This window comes from Astatotilapia calliptera, chromosome 20, assembly GCF_900246225.1.
Source record: "Astatotilapia calliptera chromosome 20, fAstCal1.2, whole genome shotgun sequence".
In the NCBI taxonomy this organism is placed as follows: domain Eukaryota; kingdom Metazoa; phylum Chordata; class Actinopteri; order Cichliformes; family Cichlidae; genus Astatotilapia; species Astatotilapia calliptera.
In genome coordinates, this window is record NC_039321.1 from 24,588,009 (window position 1) to 24,608,238 (window position 20,230).

At 38.4% G+C, this 20,230-nt stretch overlaps 1 protein-coding gene across 2 annotated transcripts; it reads left to right on the forward strand.

Annotated features, from left to right (window-relative positions):
* The first annotated feature begins 232 nt into the window (after nucleotides 1-232).
* On the forward strand, nucleotides 233-18,707 carry gpr153 (G protein-coupled receptor 153). 2 transcript variants are annotated; one of them, XM_026153132.1, is made up of 6 exons: nucleotides 374-810; nucleotides 7,416-7,845; nucleotides 12,707-12,896; nucleotides 14,750-14,779; nucleotides 16,932-16,951; nucleotides 17,455-18,707. In XM_026153132.1, the coding sequence occupies exons 1-6, from the start codon at nucleotides 437-439 to the stop codon at nucleotides 18,295-18,297; spliced, it is 1,887 nt and encodes a 628-aa protein (XP_026008917.1). In that variant the 5' UTR covers nucleotides 374-436; the 3' UTR covers nucleotides 18,298-18,707. The 2 variants fall into 2 exon arrangements, with proteins under 2 accessions (XP_026008918.1, XP_026008917.1); XM_026153133.1 differs by lacking the exons at nucleotides 14,750-14,779; nucleotides 16,932-16,951 and adding an exon at nucleotides 15,228-15,412 and having other exon boundaries at nucleotides 233-810.
* The last annotated feature ends 1,523 nt before the right edge of the window (nucleotides 18,708-20,230 follow it).

A 20,230-nucleotide genomic window follows, 5' to 3' on the forward strand; every position in this document is an offset into this window, starting at 1 on the left:
ATTTTCAGGCTTAACACATAGAGTTAATCTGTTGTGATTAAAATAACCCCATTAATTCACTGATAAGGGATTATGTCTGGTCAAGGATTATTTAGAACTAGATTGACCAGTGTAATTTCTTAAAATTGTTACTCCCTCTGACCACTTTGCTTCTGTCGTTTCTCACCCCGTTTCTTCAGCTTTAGGACTGTAAGGGAACTGGCCCCGCTCTGCCATCCTCCTCCTCTAACATCACACTGCGTTGCACCACAGTCATGTCCTTTCCCCACTGTGCCCGACCCATGGAGAGTGCACACCCACCCAGATAGGATGCCTGCTCTGCTTGATACCCTGCATCCCCTCCTGCCCATTACCACCTCCTCCTTCTCCTTGTGTGTACCTGCTCTTGCCAACAGTTCCTTGCGGCCCCCCAGGCTCCACCCTGCCTCGTTACAACATGGTGGATGATTTAACCACCATGAAGGATGATGTCATCAACGCCAACACGCTGGCTTGGCTGGTCTGTTCGGGCGTGTCCATCCTTGCCAACACTTGGAGTATCCTTAGTGTCAGTGCCAAGCAGAAGAAGTGGAAGCCGCTGGAGTTTCTCATCTGCACCTTGGCGGGCACACATATCCTCAACATGGCCATCCCCATTACCATGTACTGTGTCATAACACTGCGGCGTCAGCACTCCAACTACGAGTGGAATGAGGGTCTGTGCAAAGTGTTTGTGTCTACCTTCTATACTCTCACACTGGTCACCTGCTTCTCGGTCACCTCACTCTCCTATCACCGCATGTGGATGGTTCGCTGGCCTGTAAACTACAGGTAAGACAACTGATTTTGTTGTTTATGACTGACCCTAATTATAATCTTTATTCAGGTTGCCTAAATTTTAAATGTCCATTTCATCCAAATTTCAGTTTCAAGCAAGGTATTACACTTTATATATTTCAATATTTATTTGCTATGGTTTATACACATCTGCTTCTGATGTTTTTCCAATCCAGTACATTTCATTCCTCACTCTGAACAGTCATTACTGGAAGTATCCAGTAAGTATCCGAGTATCGGAGCAGTTGAGACGCATTTTTTCTAAACACACTCTGTGGCTTTTAAACCCCAAAAGAAGCTGCGCCAAAACTTGGTCCACCCCAAGGATCAGATCTCCTGACACAAACAGAGTAATATAGTGTACGCTGTTAAGTGCCAGGAGGATTGCCAGGATTTATACATTGGGGAAACCAAACAACCTCTGGTGAAGCGGATGGCACAACACAGAAGAGCTACCTCGTCAGGCCAGGACTCTACAGTCTATTTACACCTATAGGCCAGTGGACACTCTTTCAATGATGAGGATGTACACATCCTGGACAGGGAGGAACGCTGGTTTGAGCGCAGAGTCAAAGAGGACATTTATGTTAAAAGGGAAAGACCATCTCTGAATCGAGGAGGGGGCCTAAGGGTACATCTTTCGCCATCTTACAATGTTGTGATTGCAGCCATTCCCCAACTCTCTGTGAATGGTACTCATGGCCATTGCTCAGTGGGCTTTGATCAGTGGGCCTTGAGTGGTTGTTGATCAATGGTCATGAGAATTTGCATAATTAAGATTAAGGAACTGACCTCCCAGCCCATTGTTCCTTCAGTGGGCTGGTTTCAGTCATTATGCAAATGCACTGTTTATAAGATTGGGGAAACCTGCAGTCAGCTGAGACTGAAGAAGTCACTTGGATGAGTGACGAAATGTTTCTCCCACAAAACGCTAGGTCCAGATGAACAAAATCAACCTTTGGAGAATTACTGGAAGAACTTTCTATTGAAGAAATGGCTGCTTTATAAGCTGTTGTCTAGTTTTATCTCCAGATAAAAATAGACCAAAGTAAGAAATAATACTTTGTTTTGTAGTTTAGGGGGAACCAAATCTTTAGGTTCACTTGAATATTCAATCACAGAAATGTCAGTATAGTGGATACAGTATTATGTGTGTTTTTAAAAGTAAAATAACATAAATAAATGCAGTGTGATCTTTAGCACAGAAAACATAAATGTGTTTTAAGGCACTTTTAGATGTTAATCTCCTGCAAGGCTCACACTCAATCCTTGAAAAATTCTATAGTTAAGGTTCAGGTTTTTTTTGGGCCTCTTCCTTTGACAACTTCTCACATAGGATATAGACAGATTTCAATTTTTGTGGCCCATCACCTTATTTACCTTTGATTTTGAGTGTGATGCTCTTCATCATGCAAAGACTGTCCCCTGCCAACACATCTGCTGGTTGCAGCTATTTGGGGTAACACCATGTGAAACCTTCTAGACTGAGCATCTGCCAGCTCTAGCTTTCACCTTCATTTGGCTCCTCATAACATGTGATAATACTAAGTAACACCGAATAATAAAGATCAGGTTCACCTCACACTAACAACACCATTTTGGTCCTGTAAGACTTCCAAGAAATCTGCTGTTCACACATAATCAGATGTTCTAAGGAAAGGTTCCCTTTCCTTTAATATGAGATTTGGATGCTGTATCTCTTCTGATATGTACCAGTGCTGCTCTGAACTGACACATGCTAATGATTATTAAGAAGCACCTCTTGATTTGTTCTAAGATAAGATTGTAATTTATCATGATAATGAGTTGCACAGCAGACCATATTGACTGTTTAAATGGTTAATGTGAAGGTTTGTAATTGGTGCATCTTAAGAAAATTTGAAGCATAGCTCAGAGGCCTTGGCTTTGTTGCAATTTAGCTGTTACATTCAGAGCTCTAAGCTCTGCCCATCAGGTGCAGCATAATCATTTGCAGTCGAGTGCATTTTGAGAGCAAATACTGTAGGAAAACAGCCAGAGAACCTATAAAATCAGCTGTCGCATCTGCAGAACACATACCAACTAAAATGTGGTGCATGTGGTGAACATCAGTCTTCTGCTGCATCACTCTTTCTCTCCTGCTGAAAATCTACGAGCGATTACGTCCTGTGGCATCAAGCCTGCAGATACTAAACATGTTTTCAACTTGGCCAATTTTGCAGATAAGCAGACATTCAAATAAGATATGCAAACTTCCTTTTAAATCTAAGCCCAATCTTGCTATCTATATTGCTTCTGCAGCTGCCAGTATTGGCCGATGCCCACACAGTGATATCAAGCTTTACACAGATGCTTATATCTCCCTCGTCTGCTCCCTCACTCATCTGACTGTAGTCTCTCTGGTCTCCTGTCTGGGAACACTTTCCACTCAGCAGCTTGTCTTCTTCTGTTCAAGTCACCTTTAACAACAGTATAGTGGAGTGATAGCTCAGGTGATGCACCGTATAATTGCTGTTCATCTTTCATTTAATTCGCTCCACATTTGCCCTGCTGAGCTAGCATGGCTGCCTTTACTCTGACATTAACATACACTGAAGGCCTGAATTATGAATTCCAACCTTGTACTTAGGCAGCTGTGCTCATCACCCTGCGTTCACTATCTCTTAGGAGGGTTTTTTCCGCTCACAATGCTCTCAGTCTGGTAATAGATTTATGCAGCTTGGTGATGTAACTGTCCCCATGTACCCCAGGCACAATCAGGAAAGGCTAGCATTATTACTCATTGTGACAACAAGACCTACTTGTCTTTGAATGAAGCCATAGTGCAAAGATGGAGGCTACTGCAGTACTACTGCTACTGCAGGCTATTGTAGTACTCTTATTGCGTCAGTGTATGTAGGCTTATACTTTACTACTTTCAAATGTTTTCCATTTTATTTTGCCAATCTTTTTATGTAAAGCTATCCATTCTAGCCAGTGTGCCCCATTTCTCTGGAAATGGAGAAGGGAATTGGTGATATGCATTTTGGTTCTCATCGGGAGGTATATTTGGCTTCCTACGCTAAAAGAGCTGACGCTTAATGAATTAAAGCATCTTTTACCACACAAATGAACCAGTAGAACCATATTAACTGTACTTTGTTACACAATAGAGGCATAAAATAGTCTATACTTACATGTTCTAGGAACTGAAAAGGATATTTTTATGTATGACACACACACCTATATTTGTGTGTGTGTGTATATTTTTGCTTATGTCTGGAACAACTCAGTAATCCTTGAATACAGTAATCTATCCAAATGTTTTGGCAGCTTAGCGTACTCTTTCGTCATGTTTGGGAAATGAGAACGCCAGTCACTGCTTGATATATTTTTAGATGTATGTGTGTAGTTTCTGCAAACCTTGAAAAGTGCCACATCGCCAGAGGTCACAAACACATTCAGCAAATTGCTCGACTGTAACAATTACTTGGAGGTGAGAGGAAACAGAAATCTCTTTGTGTTAAAATGGACCTACATGATAAATAGACCGAGGGATATCAAAGGCAATCTTTTACCATCAACAAATAATCGATTTCCTTCCACATTCATCTTCAGTTTATCTAAGCTGTGCCTATGTGGGTTGATGTTTTTATCAGCTTATGTATCCCAGCTTCATATCTGCCATTTTACAGTATTTTTCCATGGTTGGGTCTGTTTTACTTGTAATACTGGTCAGATTTCCTCACCATGAAAAAAAAGTCAAACACAGACCTCGTTATCAGTGTTCTATTTGAATCATTTTGTTTGAATTGTTGAGGACAGATCGCAATTACTGTAGGTGCACTGTTTGCCAATATTGTATAGTGTGTCTCTGATGTGTAATGATTGTGAGAAGGAGACTGAAATCCTCCATGTACTTATAATATTGCAATATTGCTTCATAAGTTACTTTAGTACAGTCAGAGTAGACCACACTGTACTTGTTAGGCAAGGCAAGGCAAGTTTATTTGTATAGCACAATTCAACAACAAGGTGATTCACAGTGCTTTACAGAGACATTAGAAACAAAAACAAATAAAAAGCATGATTTAAAATTGATTAAAACAAGCAAACAAACAAACAAACTAAATAACAAACAAACAAACAAAACAGTATGTAAAATCAAAACAGATAAAATCAGTAGTTAAAATGTAAGTTTTGAAGTTTAAGCTTAAAAGTGTGGATTTGGTGCTTTATTCAAATGCAGCTGAGAACAGGTGAGTCTTCAACCTGGATTTAAATAAACTGAGTGTTTCAGCTGATCTGAGGCTTTCTGGGAGTTTGTTCCAGATATAAGGAGCATAAAAGCTGAATGCAGCTTCTCCGTGTCTGGTTCTGACTCTGGGAACTGATAAAAGACCGGATCCAGATGACCTGAGGGATCTGGAAGGTTCATAATGGGTCAGGAGGTCACTGATGTATTTTGGTCCTAAACCATTCAGAGCTTTATAGACCAGCATCAGAACTTTAAAGTCTCTCCTCTGACGGACAGGCAGCCAGTGTAAAGACCTCAGAGCTGGACTGATGTGGTCCACTTTTTCGGTCTTAGTGAGGACTCGAGCAGCAGAGTTCTGAATGAGCTGTAGTTGTCTGACTGATTTTTTAGGTAGACCTGTAAAGATGCTGTTACAGTAATCAAGCCTACTAAAGATGAATGCGCCAAAGACTATTACCTCAGTTTTGTTTTTGTTTAGCTGGAGAAAATTGTGGCACAACCAGTCATTAATTTCCTCAATGCATTTACCAAGAGCCTGTACAGGGCCTTGGTCTCCTGGTGACATTGTGATATATATTTTTGTGTCATCTGCATAGCTGTGGTAGTTTATTTTGTTGTTCTTTATAATCTGTGCCAGTGGGAGCATGTAAATGTTAAACAGAGGGGGTCCCAAGATGGAACCTTGGGGAACTCCACATGTGATACTTGTCTGCTCAGATGTGAAGTTACCTATTGATACAAAGTATTTCCTGTTTTCTACGTATGTTTTGAACCAGTTTAGTACAGTTCCTGAAAGACCTGCCCAGTTCTCCAGTCGTTTGAGTAATCTGTTGTGGTCAACTGTATCAAATGCTGCACTGAGATCCAGTAAAACTAAGACTGACATTTTTCCACTGTCTGTATTCAGACATATGTCATTAAACACTTTGGTCAGAGCAGTTTCAGTGCTGTGGTTCTGTCTAAAACCTGACTTGAAGGCATCATAGCAGTTATTCTGTTTTAAGAAGTAATTGAGCTGTTGAGAAACTGCTTTTTCAATGATCTTACTTAAAAATGGGAGATTTGAGATCGGCCTGTAGTTGTTCATTTGTGTCTTGTCAAGATTGTCCTTTTTCAGTATAGGTTTTATTACAGCAGTTTTTAGTGGTTCCAGAAACACACCTGACATTAAAGAAAAGTTGACGATCTGTAACAGGTCTGACTCTAAAGTCTTTGAGACCTTTTTGAAAAAACGTGTTGGCAGGACATCTAAACAGCAAGAGGAGGAGTTCAGTTGACCTAAGATGTCCTCCAGGTCTTTGCTGTTAATAGGGTGAAACTGTTTTAAGGTGTTTAAACAGTTTTTTGGTGGACACAGTACATATCCTGGATCTGCTGTTGATGTACCAATTGCTTGTCTAATCTTTTTCTGTGAAGAAAGTCATTGCAGGCCATGGTTGAATGAAGTTCAGCTGTTGTTAACAAACCGAGCAAAGACACAAGTCAATATTAAAACCAGCCTACACATTTTTCTGTGAAACAAAGTGTAATGCGGAATGGGCTGCGTTGTTCTTCTTTTATAGCTGCACAGTCATTTTAGTTACAATTTTCATCAACTCTTCAGTGAATCAACACTCTGCTTTAGTTTGAAGTATGTGACGAGGGTGAACACAGTAGCATAGTGGTATCTGCACCAAGTAACGTAGATATGTAATTACAGAGCTACACAGACAGTTAAAATGCATGAATGAATGAATGAATAAATAAAATTCTGTGCAGAAATCCGCACAACTGTATTTTAAAATTTGTTTTAAGTGAGAAGGATTGAGTGTCCTATTCTATAATTCCAGTAAAGAAAAGACATAATGTAAGTTAGAAAAATAGTTCAGTATGCTTTCTTAAACAGAAAACCAGCAAAGATTGGTAAGATAGACTTCTATTTAGATATATTTTGTCAGTGCAGGTTTGTAAAGATAGGATGGGTAATATCTTGGTAGCAATCAATGTGTCACGCTTTTGCTCTTTGGAACTGTAAATGCAGGACTATAGCATGCTGATAACTATAATGTTTATCCAGGTAAAGACTGCCTTTGAAATGCATTAGAGTGATTGAGGTTATTTTGTTCAGAATCTAATAAGGATCAAATGACTGTGATTAAAGACGATTTCCTTTTTCTTAAAAAAAGATAAAATGCAAATCCATTTTTTGTTACTTCTCTTTGTTAGAAACTCCTTTATAGTGTGTACTTGTATATATTTTTGGTTTTAGGGATCTGAGCATAGTGATTTTAAAGATCAGATAAGTTAGGATCCACAGATTTTACACTCTAATGAACGACACACAAATCAAAGCCAATGGGTATTTCACTTGATTTCCTGCAAAAATCTGTTGTTCTCTTTCCAGGCTAAGTAACACAAAGAAGCAGGCAGTACACACAGTGATGGGTATCTGGATGGTCTCCTTCATCCTGTCCACACTTCCAGCAGTGGGTTGGCATGACACGATCGACCGCTTCTACACCTCTGACTGCCGGTTCATTGTGACAGAGATTGGCCTGGGCTTCGGAGTCTGCTTTCTGCTCCTAATCGGTGGCAGTGTGACCATGGGTGTGATCTGCATCGGCATCGCTCTCTTTCAGACCTTCTCGATTCAGGCAGGTCACAACGCTGACAAGAACAAGTTTAATGTTCCCACCATAGTGGTGGAGGATGCTCAGGGAAAACGCAGGTCATCCATCGATGGATCAGAACCGCTTAAGACGTCGCTGCAAATCACCTACCTGATCAGTGGTATTGTCTTCATCTATGACTTCCTGACTGGCTTCCCCATACTGGTGAGTTCACTCTTCTTCTTGCTTGATTATAAAAGCATTGTAACAGGAAAATGTACGTGATAATATAATAATAATGTTCTGTTGATGCACTGTACAATCACAATTAAATCAAATCATAATCAAAGACAATTATAGCCAATTGGAGAGGACATTTTGCAGTGCACCTCTATTCATTAACTCACTGTTGATTCATATTGAATACAGGTTTATACACGTATACTAAGATTAAACTGCTTCTGTCATAATTATGAATTGTGATACTTTGAAGTATAAGAAAGTTCTAGCCTTTGACTCTCCCTGTTAATGTTTTTTGCACCGTTTCTTTGAGAAAAGTTTCCATGCTTGTTTTTGAAATGGTGTAGCCTCTAAGAAAACCACCTCTAAGAAAACAGCTACACACACTAAGACACTGATGCCACACTAATGGCATACTTTTTTTATTTAACTGTTCTTTTCCACTTGAAGGTGAAGATTTCATTAATAAAGTTATGTGAGATACATGTGACAATGAGGTTACCTGTAATCTGAAGTTAAACATAAAAATATTTCATTCATTCCAAGGCTGTAAGGAGGTCAGGTTAAATGTGGACAGATTTGTGTTTGATCTCTTTTACATATTATACAGTGTAAGCCCACCAATGGAGAGATAAAAAAACAAAACAATTAACAATAAAAGCGATGATAACAGTCACAAGAACAACATGTTGGCAAACTAAGGCTGAAAAACAGGTAAGCACTGAAATCATTATCATGCTGTTGTCTTTTGGGGAAACGGACTTCAAAAACAGAGCGACTTCCTTCTGCCAAGATGGCATGCCTTCACATCAGGGAGTGAAAGCGTGAGTTGTTTTTCTCTAAGTCGCCATTTGGTTTGTAAATTCCACCCTCAGGTTCTCGTGTATTTTTTTTTTTAACAAGTTAGCTCGCTGGTTTTCTATATAAACTTAAGAGCCTGCAGAAAGCTCAAGGCTTATTGTTTGTGATGCAGCCAAACAACCAGATTGTCTTCTGTAAAGAGAGCCAACTTAATAGAGCATTTTCAGTAGGGCAAATGAACTTGGACAGTTTTTTATTTTGGAACAAGTATTTTTTGTTCATGTTTGGCCACCTGGGTTATAGTAGAAGTTGATATTAAATATTCTAAATGGTTTTAAACCATACATATAGTGGAGCCCACTGGTTCAGTGTGTGTGCATGTGTGCCTTTCCTGATGAAAGGCACACATGCACACATTTTACAGATGGCTGTAGACGACATTGTAACTCTCTCCTGACCTCCTTTGTGCATGTTGATGATGATTTGAACCAAAAACTTTCAAATTTGAAATCATCACACATCATTAGCTTGTAAGGCCCATTGCCTCTGATTCCATCTTTTCACCTTTTCTCCCTGTTTTCCCTTCTTTTAAAATGGCATCTTGACAATGAACTTTCGATTGAGTCTGTTTCTGATGAGGCTTCAGTGAACTGTAGATGGATGAGCTGAAGGGTTAGATATATGTCAATCTGCTGGATTTTCTTATTTCTTAAGGACTTAAGGACTCAGGATACTGTTCTTAAAATGATCAGGTACAAGGACTAGAATGAAAAAAACCGAGTGAAAAAGCAGCCAATTTCTGAAGAAAACACTTGAAAGACTTTCATAAAGCCTAAAGAACACTTTAAAAATTACAGAATATCATCATTGCAAAAGATGCTTTCAATAGTAATCTTTATTTTTTGGCTATTTTATGACAAGTCTCTTCAATATATTTTTGCTATTTTCAAATAAAATTCAGCTCTTAGCTTTTAATGTGCTCTTAAATTTGAGTTTAAAACAATAATTCTGCTTCCTATGTGTGTGGGCATAAACCTTAGGTTGGGTGGGGGTCTAATAAATATGTTATGTATTCAGAAAAAGATCCTCGGAAATTGTTTATGAATTTGTGAATTATGAAGTGTAATTAAATTTTCTTTGCCACTATTTTTGTGTAATGGCTCTGTAGTGTTTGGTGTATGTCATGGTTTTACCCATAAGGTTTCACAATATTACACTTCTGAATTAAGATGTTGCAGGGTATATAAAACACCTTTTGCTTTATTAGCTAGAAAATATTATTATTATTATTATTATTATTAAAAAAGACAACTGTACACACTTATAGCAATGTATTGTGTTACTACTTTACATGTGTGCAAAACAAAAGGTGGGGTGCTGAGGAAAGATCACATTTCAGATGTAGTAAACCAAACAACAGTAGGCCTGCTAGCCATCTTTATGGCTGGGTGTAATGAGCTATTTAAATGCATAGAAACCTCTAACAGATACAAATGAGTACGTATATTTATTGTGAACTGTATGGTCTTACAAAGTATGATACAGAGGAACAAATTATCAGAGCAGAATAGAATCACTACTGTTAAATATAAAAACTAATTTATGTGAACAGACTAAATACATGAATTTTCCAGGGGCAGATATACAGTATGTGAAAACACGTGCTTCATAACTTCCAGGGTTTTTATATCAAAGTGTAAAAAGTTCTGGGTAAAAACTGTAAGAAGCTATTCTTTAACTTAAGGAAGATGAAGTTCTATATTCTTAGCTTTAAATCTAAAATCCTCAAATATTCATAAAAACTACATCAGTACCCCTTGAAAAAGATTCATCCTACAGTTTAAAGTCACAACATGGGAAATGTTTATTAGTGCATCACTCGTGGGGTGGTAAAGTGGAGAAAAAACTGTTTAACTTCAGTGTGTTTTATTGTCTCAGTAGGCAAACAAAGGCAATATCAGGTTAAGGCTTTACAACTTTATCAAGTCTCTTAGCAACAGGGATAAATGGTTGGTATTTGAGCACAAGGCATGATCGAAGGAGGTTAAACCTGAGATAATTTTAAGTTTGCAATAACCACTGGGGTTTTCATATTCACTTGACAAGTGAAAGGCCGTGGGTTCAGTTCCAGCCGGAGATGTAAATCACCTTTCTGGTTGTGTCAGAAAGGGCGCCTGGCATAAAACTCTGCCAATTCAAACATGCGGAACTTCCTGTTGTGCCAACCCTTATGACAAGGGGAGCAGCTGAAAGAAGCTTTACTGTAATCACTGTTGTGGCCCGATGACTGAGATAATGACTTAAACTTTAACATTTAACATGCTAACTGAAGCCTGCAGACTCTGAGATGTAGCTCTGGGTCTTGAAGTTTTTCTGAACATTGCATTCTCTGACATTTGCTGGGACAAACAATCCTAGGAAGATTGTTGCATTGTGCTTAGAAACACCTGTATGCTCCGGTCCAGCAAACTGGAAACTTTTGCTTTTTATAGGGGTGGTCACACTTGCTGTTGATCAGTTAACTAGGTTTTATTAGCTGTACATGGCTGCACATCCCTATGGAAACATTAAAGGGAGTACTTCATTTTTCCCAGGACTTCATGGAGTCCGGTGATAATTGTTGATACTGGAGGTTATTCATGATGTAAACATACATTGGACTATTGCAACTGCAAAAGTGTTGCATTAAATCAGTTGATTCTTCTAGTTTCTTCAAGCTTCCTTTGTATATTGTAGTTAGCCACTTTGAAAATTTGTCACTGCAAAAGAAATACTTTGAAATATTGTCAAATGTACCTTTATTATTATTATTATTATTATTATTATTATTATTATTATTATTATTTATTGCTTTAATCACTTATTGAAGTAATGGTAGTGACAGACAAAGGCCATACTGTTTGCCTTGTAAATACTGGCTATGATAGCCATACATAGGCTGCTTATTGAACTGATGATGAAGGGTACATAATACGATTTTCTAACATATGGGAGTGGATCTGGAAGATAATGTTTAGTAGGAACTTGGCTGCAGGTTTTTTTCATCTGGCACTGGAAAATCTGGACTGAAATGCTTCTCACAGGAGGGTTTTTTCTTCCTTTTACTTTTGGACTGTTTGCATCTGTTTCAAATTATTTTAACTTAGATTATCTGATACCATAAATACACTAGCAGGAGTATATGTTCCCAAGGGGGGTGACCGTTTAAAGTCTGTAAACAGGTACATTTACTGGTTTACGCTGAGATTAAGAACAAACTGCCACCAATGTAAATGTCTAAGAGATGTATCTGTTCCCGCTCACTTTGCTTATTTAAACCAGGAAGTACTGTGTGGTGATCCTGTAAAAGATACCTGATGTTCTTTCTGTTGTGTTCATAAGATCTATTATCAGTAAACTCTTAAGCCTGGAAAGCAGTGCTGCCATAAACATTTGATGCTTAACTCAGTATGTTTACCTTGCTACAGTCTGAGTAAATATTAACTGGTTTACTGTTGACTGATTTATCCATCCAGTCCATATCTTGTGCATCGCTGAGTGGATTTAAACAAAACTGGGGAACCGGGATGGGCAAGGGACAAGACAGAGACGAAGGACTGTTGTGTTTCTAGCCACAAGTGTGTCAATGACCACACTTGTGGCTAGAAAGCTGATACTTCTCTGCTGGAAGTCTGATAAACCTCCTACCTTCGAAATGTGGTTGAGAGAATTTGGAAATGTACTCCATCTGGAGAAAATCAGGTTTACCTTGTCTAACCGAGAGAGTGTGTTTTATAAGATTTGGCAACCAGTCATTAGCCTGATGGATAAACTTAAGTGAAATATACTCTGTCTTAACATTTATGTATGCTGTATTACCACCTTGTTGACTTGCCGTCCAACTTCTATTGTGTTCTTTTGAAGGTGATTGTTGTATACTGCTCAATTATAAAATCAAAAAAAAATATATTGAAAAAACAAAACTGGGGAAACTTTCTAAGTCTAAATCGTCACTCTTCATTATAACAGATTTTAAAAATATATATTTTTTATTGACCCTGGGCAGGTGGTGAGCTTTGCTAGCCTGAAGTTTGACCGCTCCTATAACTGGATGGTTTTGTGTGTGCTGTGGTGCTCCATTGCCCAGTCCATCCTGCTGCCAATGTTCCTCTGGGCATGCGACCGCTATCGGGCCGACATCCGCATGGTGTGGGAGAAATGTGTCGCCATCATGTCCAACGACGATGTGGATGAGGGTAAGCTACTGTTAAGCATCTCCCTCCTCTCCTGCCTCCTTTTTCCTTCCTCTTCACCCCATGATGTGAATATTGATTGGTATTTCTTAGGACATACATGTGGATTAGTTTGAGCATTAAGAGTAGATTTTAAGTGCTCTGTGAAGGCATGCCCAAACTGAAAGGGTGGACTTTAAAGATAAAAATGGGATGTGATTATGATGTTTTAAATTGATAAACATTAACTTTAAACTACACTTGATCTGTTCACAAAATCTCCTTTGACAGTGAAAGGTAAAGCATCACTCTCAGAGTAGAGGTTCATTTGTATTGGCTTCTGGGCTGTCTCTTGACAGAGAGAGAAGCAATTTTGCAGCAAGGGAACAGAGTCAAAAACTATTTTCTCTATGGTGTAATGCTTGATAGTGATGTCATCTTCTGCTCCCCGAGATACAGTGTGGTGTAATCTCTGCCTTTTTACAGACTTTAATGTCTATGCATCCCTTTTGTAAAGTTACAACTCACAAATGTTGTAATCCAAAGGAAATCTTTTAATAAAATGATGTTATTCACTGATGCAGATAATACCTGTAACTACATCCTAAAATCATCAGGCCTGCGTGTAAGGCATTTAAAAGGAGAGATCTGTGATAATAATTTAATAAATTGTCTACTGTCTACTAGCTTTAGGCTACTGTTATTGTTGCTTTTAACAGTTTAGATGGACAATTTTAACATCTCATTCTAGAAAACAATTTGCAGATTAGTTAACATCTGCTTAGTCATCGTGGTTTGGGCTATTGGTACATGTTTCTTAGATTTAATTAGAATTGGCTTGGGGTGAATATTCTTAGTTTTTGTTTTTTATTGTAGTCAGAGGTCTGAAATCAGTGGTCAGTTGTTATCATGTGACCTATCAAGTGACCTTTGTTGTCAGGAGATGAAACTGGAGGGACAAGTGTCTGTGTAATTTAATTCTAAATATTCAGTATATCTTCTGTGTTTTGTACATGCTGTGTACTTTTCTAAAATGTTTGCTGTGTTCTTTAAAAAAAAAGAAAGAAATAGGGCTGGGCAAAGTACATATTTACCTTGCAGCACTTTTGTCTTTTTTCCGCTCTGGATTTAAACTGGGCAGTCTTCCTCCAGAATGCCCTGGTGAGAGGATGTTAAAATAAATGGTTTCCCATTTATGTCTTAGAGTCCAGAGTCAAACCGGAGCAATTGCCGTAAAGCTGAAAACCACTTTCATGTCATTATGATGGTCATATTTTCCTCAAGTCACAAAAGGATACAGCCAAGATCATAACTCAAAAGTACATAAAAATTGAAAAACAAAATCTGTTTACTGTATTTATTTTGTTTTCTTTCTTTCTTTTTTTAATTTAGTTTTATTTTTTATTTTAATTTTTTATTTTGATTTTCACTTTGAGTCAGATTATAGCGATTTAACAGCAGAAATATTTATTAAACATCACTTACTAGACATTTTATAGGGAGATTTTCAAAGGGGGGTGAAAGCTAACCTGTTCACCAAGAAATCACAGACACTATCAGCAAAATCTGGTCTCAAAATTAGGTCACATGATAATCATGCGCTCATGAACTAGGTCCATGATATTTACAGTTATTGCAAACTGAACCACCTGTCTTTTTTTAATTTTTTTTTATTTTTTTGGACTATTGGCACTGTTTAAACTCAACCCAACCTGAATCCCTTCTCTCCTGTTTTTAACCCTCCAAACCTTTTGATCCTCTCTTATGACACCCTCCCTCAGAACTGCTCATTGTCCAGCAGGAGCCATAAGACAACATTAGATAGTTCCTTATTCTGTTTGATAATTAACACTACCAGTTCTGTGCTTTTTTTCCAGAGGGCTTGCCATGTATAACTCGTCACAGTTGTATGTATAAGGATTGTTTCCTGTTATTCCAAAGCTACTGACATGCATGCTAAGCTGCTTGTGCACATAGCTACTTTCATCTTTCATCCTTTTGGCAAGCATTTTCCTCAAGCATTTTACACCCATCCCAATTGATATATCTAATGAACACAAATGTAGAAATTGGGAAAATATTCTTGGGAGATTGGTATTTCGATACTAAGAACACGTGATATTGTTCCTGTTCAACTGTTTGGCATTACTTCAAAATTTTGAACCAAACACTGAAATGAAAGCCTTTTCTCTTGAATCTGAAGCTCATATTTCAGAGCAGACACGTAGGAAAGTCGACAAATCGGAGAACAGTTGAACTTGTCTCTCTTATCTATTCGTCTGTCTGTCTGTCTGTCTTGTGTATTGAGTCCGTTGCTCTCTAATGCTGACGCTCGTACTTTTCTGCACTTTGCAGAAAACAGCCAAGACGGAGGAATTCATGCCGACTTAATATATGACAGACCATATGACTATAGCTCGGCGCCTGAAATCGTGACGATAGACCGTAATGCCAAGTATGAGTTCTCAACCTTAGAAAGGGGGGTTCTGCAAGGGTATCCATTGAGGGAACAACAGGAAGATAAAATGCAGTATTTGCAGGTATATTTTTTATTGATTTTCTTCATTTCTTTTACTTGATCAGTTGAAATCCTTTTATTGTTAATGTGCATGGTGAAATGGCCTTGTGGGCCTGTACAGCATCTTGACTGAATTTACTGAAATTATTAGATTTTGTGACGCTATATCTCCCAGATTTTTGTCCTTTTCTCACATGAAATCAAAAACAAACTCGGGCTGACTATTGTTTGGTAAATATGACCATCAGAAGTCCCATCAGTTCATTATATGCGCTTTTTTTTTTTTTTTTTTTTTTTTTTTTAAACAAGCAATGTGTCCTGCAAGCAGGTGACTACATTTTCACTTTGTAAGAGGGTAAGTGTTTAGTAACGGACTTACCTTCTACATTTCAGGAATCCTTCAAGGCTTCAGAAAGACACAATAAGCATTATCTCATGTTCTGCCCAAATGCATGGTCACCATTGGATCCAGCATCCATCCCAGTCAGATGCAGAACAATGAAATGATCATTTTCAGCTACATTAACAAAGCTTGATCTAACATGCAGCCTTCTAGGGCAAATCAACAACACCAAAAAGTCTGAGTCAATTTGAGATATTAAATCAATAATATTTAAAATTATTAATTAAAATAGAAAAGATTGTGACTCGCTAGACTTGGCCTGGAAGACTGTGGTTAGAAAACCTAACTTTAAAATCAGCCGGTGCAACCTACACTTTATTAAACTTTTCTAAGATTCAAGACACTGTGTCATCTTTGTATTACTTTGATGGGGGCTCCACAGCCTGTAGCCCAAACTGCTACATTTACATGCACTGAAAATAATCATTGAAGTTGGTACAACAACTGGACAGCTGTCCAGCACTATAATGGACCCTTCAAAGACCAACCACTCATGTGGAGTTCAATGTCTATTCTATTTGACTTTACAAAAAAGATTGAAACAGAGATGTATACAGTAGCCATCACATCATTAAACCAAACATTACTCCATCCATAGTTTTTGTGTCATATGTTTGTTTTCACCTGATAATAGATTCAGATTACCAAAGCACTTTATAGCTGTTTTATTCCTTGCTGTATCTCTGTGACTGTAAGAACTACATTTCATTTATAGGACGACTGGCTGAAGTGTGATTCCGTCACATTTTTTGCCATTTGCCCTGAAAGGCTTAAGGCCTAAATAAGTCATGAATCCACCAACCTCTTAAAGTCATTATCAAATAGCACCCCCATCTGAGAGTTGCTGTGATGCCTCTCAAGCGGTTTGATTGCAAAATAAAGCTCCTCCAGCTTTATTGGCTTGTCTCTCTTTCACTTTCTCCCTCTGTCTCTCTCTCTGTCTCTTTTTGTCCTGCATCTTAAGTCATTCTAATGCCTATGCTGCCCTCTGCTGTACAGCACTTCTGCCTGAATGCTACTGTATCGTCTGCTGTTTTAAATTTCTCTGCATTTACTAAAAGCCACCGCAGGGGGGCAGGCTGATTTCAGTCTTGAGGCTCTTGACGTCACCTTGACGAACCCTCTCTCTCTTGCATAGTTGTCAGAACTGAATGGAATGTGAGTATAACATGTAGGAAAATGTCAGCGTTTTCAGTTTTCTTCTCCAAATAATGGAGATGAGAGCTATAAGTTATAAGAGTTATGATCTTGTTGATGTGTGTCATGCATGGCTTATGGGACTGATTAAAATTAAGGTTAAACTTGTATGCGTAGGGTCTTCAATAAACAACTGATATATGCTACATGTAGGATTTTACACAAGCAAAACAACAGAATCAGATCTAGAAAAACAAACAAAAACGTTGGCTTTTGTTTTCTGGGTGCTGAATGCCTTCAGTGCAAATCAGCGCTTCTAAAACTGCACTGAACTATTACAATGACATTAACCACCAGATGATGTCGAATAATCCTACATGTACTATTCTGGGTCTTTGATAATGTAGTCGAGCTATACTAGTGCTCAACATGTATCTCATATAATGTGCAGCATTTATTAAAAATTAAAATTCATGTAAAAGTTTTGAAATAGCTAAAAGATTTGATCTGTGTTTTGCATCCAGGTGCCCCCTACAAGAAGATACTCCCACGACGAAACCGACATGTGGACCTGCGAGCGGATCCCCTCATACCTGCACAGATGGGGCTCCACCGAGGACATGATAGTGAGTGCCCATTACAGCTCCACCTTGCCGCGCCGCGAGAGGCGCAGGAGCAGCCTGGTCTCCTACCACGAGGAGAACCACCGACACCATCACCCTCACCGCAAGCGGCGACGCTCTGAGGATAGCATGCACTCTCTCAGGCATCTGCCCCGTGTGGTTTGTGGCGGGGAGCATTACGAGGATGAACTGCGGTGTTTCAGCCGCGACGAAGTGATAAACTTTATAGACGAGACGCCGCTGCCGAGCCCCAGAAAGAGCCCGAGACGTGCGTCCACCATCTCACTTATCCCTAATGTGTATGAACAGCACACAGTCCTTCCCCACTTTCCACTCACAGACTTTGAGCGTGAGCCTCAAGTGCTCAGGCGGTTGTCAGAACACAAAAGAAGCAGTAGTAGGGTCCACTCACCTGAGGGTTCACCCAAACCAGACAGACCTGCGGGAAAGAAGAGTCCTGGGGCTTGTGGTTCTGGGAAAGGCTGTCGAGAGCGCCAGCGAGATGGGAAACAGCAAGGGGAAATGGGCTCGTCTGGGTGCAGCCGACAGTCTCCAGGGCACTCTGGCTTTAGGCCCAGGACAGGAGGTGGTGCTGGGACTGGTGCTGGAGCTGAATGGGTACAACAGAAGCATCTGAGCAAGGCTGAGAGTAAAGGAAGCACAAACAGTTTTGCAAGCACACCCTCGGCATCATCCTCGGGATATATCACCTTTCGATCTGATTCTGTAGGTTCTACCATGTAAAAGACTTTTTCCTTATTTATATCAACATCATTACTGAATCATAACGAAAACCACTGGAATATTGGTGGTAACGGAAAAGTGACTTACTGGAATATTCCGGCCTTTTTACTCATGCCACACTTCTGTTTAACTATATACCACCAATAAATATCTGTTATGCTAAATGGCCTTGGACACGATGTTTGAATGGGCCTGTTGATTTATTATGTAGGCTAGTTAAAAAGTTTTCAACTTTTACATCACAGAGTATCCACTGAGGACATTTTTCCCATCACTGATGCAGAGAAATAGTTTTTAAACCATGTGAACATCCTCTAACTCAGATTTTGGTGTTTTTTTGATCTTCAAAGAATTGGAAGAGGTTGGTTTTTTTTCATGGTGGTGTTTCTTTATTTTTGTCACTCAAAAACGTACATTTTTTTTTTCAATTTGCCCTGTAATGACTGTGTGTGTTTTGGTGGATGGATACAGATTCCCTGAGTACTGCCACTGTACCTTGAGCTTGACATTTTAAATATGTGCGTTTTTTATAATAATGTCCACCATTTTTTTTAATTTTTTTTTTTTTTATCATCATTCACAACACAATAAAAAAAACTATTTTTCAAGCACCCTTTGTTGTAAGTAAACTGCCAGGGTAACTCCAGTTTCTGAAATGCCTATACTTTTACAGTTACTCTGTGAGATATTGAGATATAGCCTGAACACCCCTAAATCCTTAATGAAAATGTGAAGTCATTTTTTTTTTTAAAGAAGATTGACATGTCGTGTATATATAGAGGATATCTTAATTAATGGTTTTAGTGTTTTCTGCTTAATTAGACCTATGGTTAGAACATTTCCCCTCAAGTCTTAATATCCCAATGTTTTGTTTTGTTTTGTTTTTTAAATCAAATCATCAAACTAATATGCAAATGGAACTTCATCTTCATGACAGCGCAGTATGTCAACCGCTTTGAAATATCAGAAAGGATTTTTTTTTAAAGTAGCCAGCTAAGACAGAACCCTTAAAAGTTGCTAACTAGTCCAAAGGTTCAATAATCACAGCCTTCAGGATGTGATTGAGATGTAGCATAATTTAAATGGAGTTGTCGCATCTTAAACCTTCAAAAATGTTAGCACAAATGAGGAGCGTTTTAAATAAAAAAGCTTTTGATTGAACAATACTTCTAGTAATTTTCCACACACAGCAAAAACCCAACCTTATATTTCACTTGTCAACTCATAACACACAAAATATAAATAATGGATCTGAACTGTTTTGTGAGCATTTTTTAGTGTGATGTTACTTTTTTTTTTTTTAAACACCAGATTAATCAAAGTCAAACCAAAATCAAAGATAAAGCAAATTAAATATAAACATAGCCAAAGTATCAGTGAGTAATGCTGTTGAAGGATTAAAGCTTAAATGTATTTCTAGATTTGGGTAGAGACTGTGATTATCTAACACTGTAAGGTGCAAAAGTTCAATGACGCTTAAACAGTAAGCGTTTTTCTGAGGCATTGTCACATAGCACCCTCACTCAGAATAGGCAGTAAAATGAACTGATGGGTGTAGGTGATGTTAAATTAAAGAGTCACATCTAATTTATACCACAGTGATAATTTGTTTAAAAAATGACTGAAAATTCTTTGACTTAAAATAACAAAATAATAATAGCGGAACCAAATTCAGTTAACAATAACTTCTAATGTGAATGTAGCTGATTTGCACAAGTTAGGTGCAAGTTTTCAAAGATATTACAGCATGAGGACAAAGTGAAAACAACCGTATCCCCCTTGAAGCCTTATTAGTTGTGATTTTTTTTTTCTCCATACTATTCAAGTGATAAAGTTATTGGTCATCTGCAGTCGTGTAAACTTTCTAATTTTCATATATTGGTGCACCTGCCTTTACTTGCAGGTATTAAAATGGAGAAGGAGAAGTTAGCTG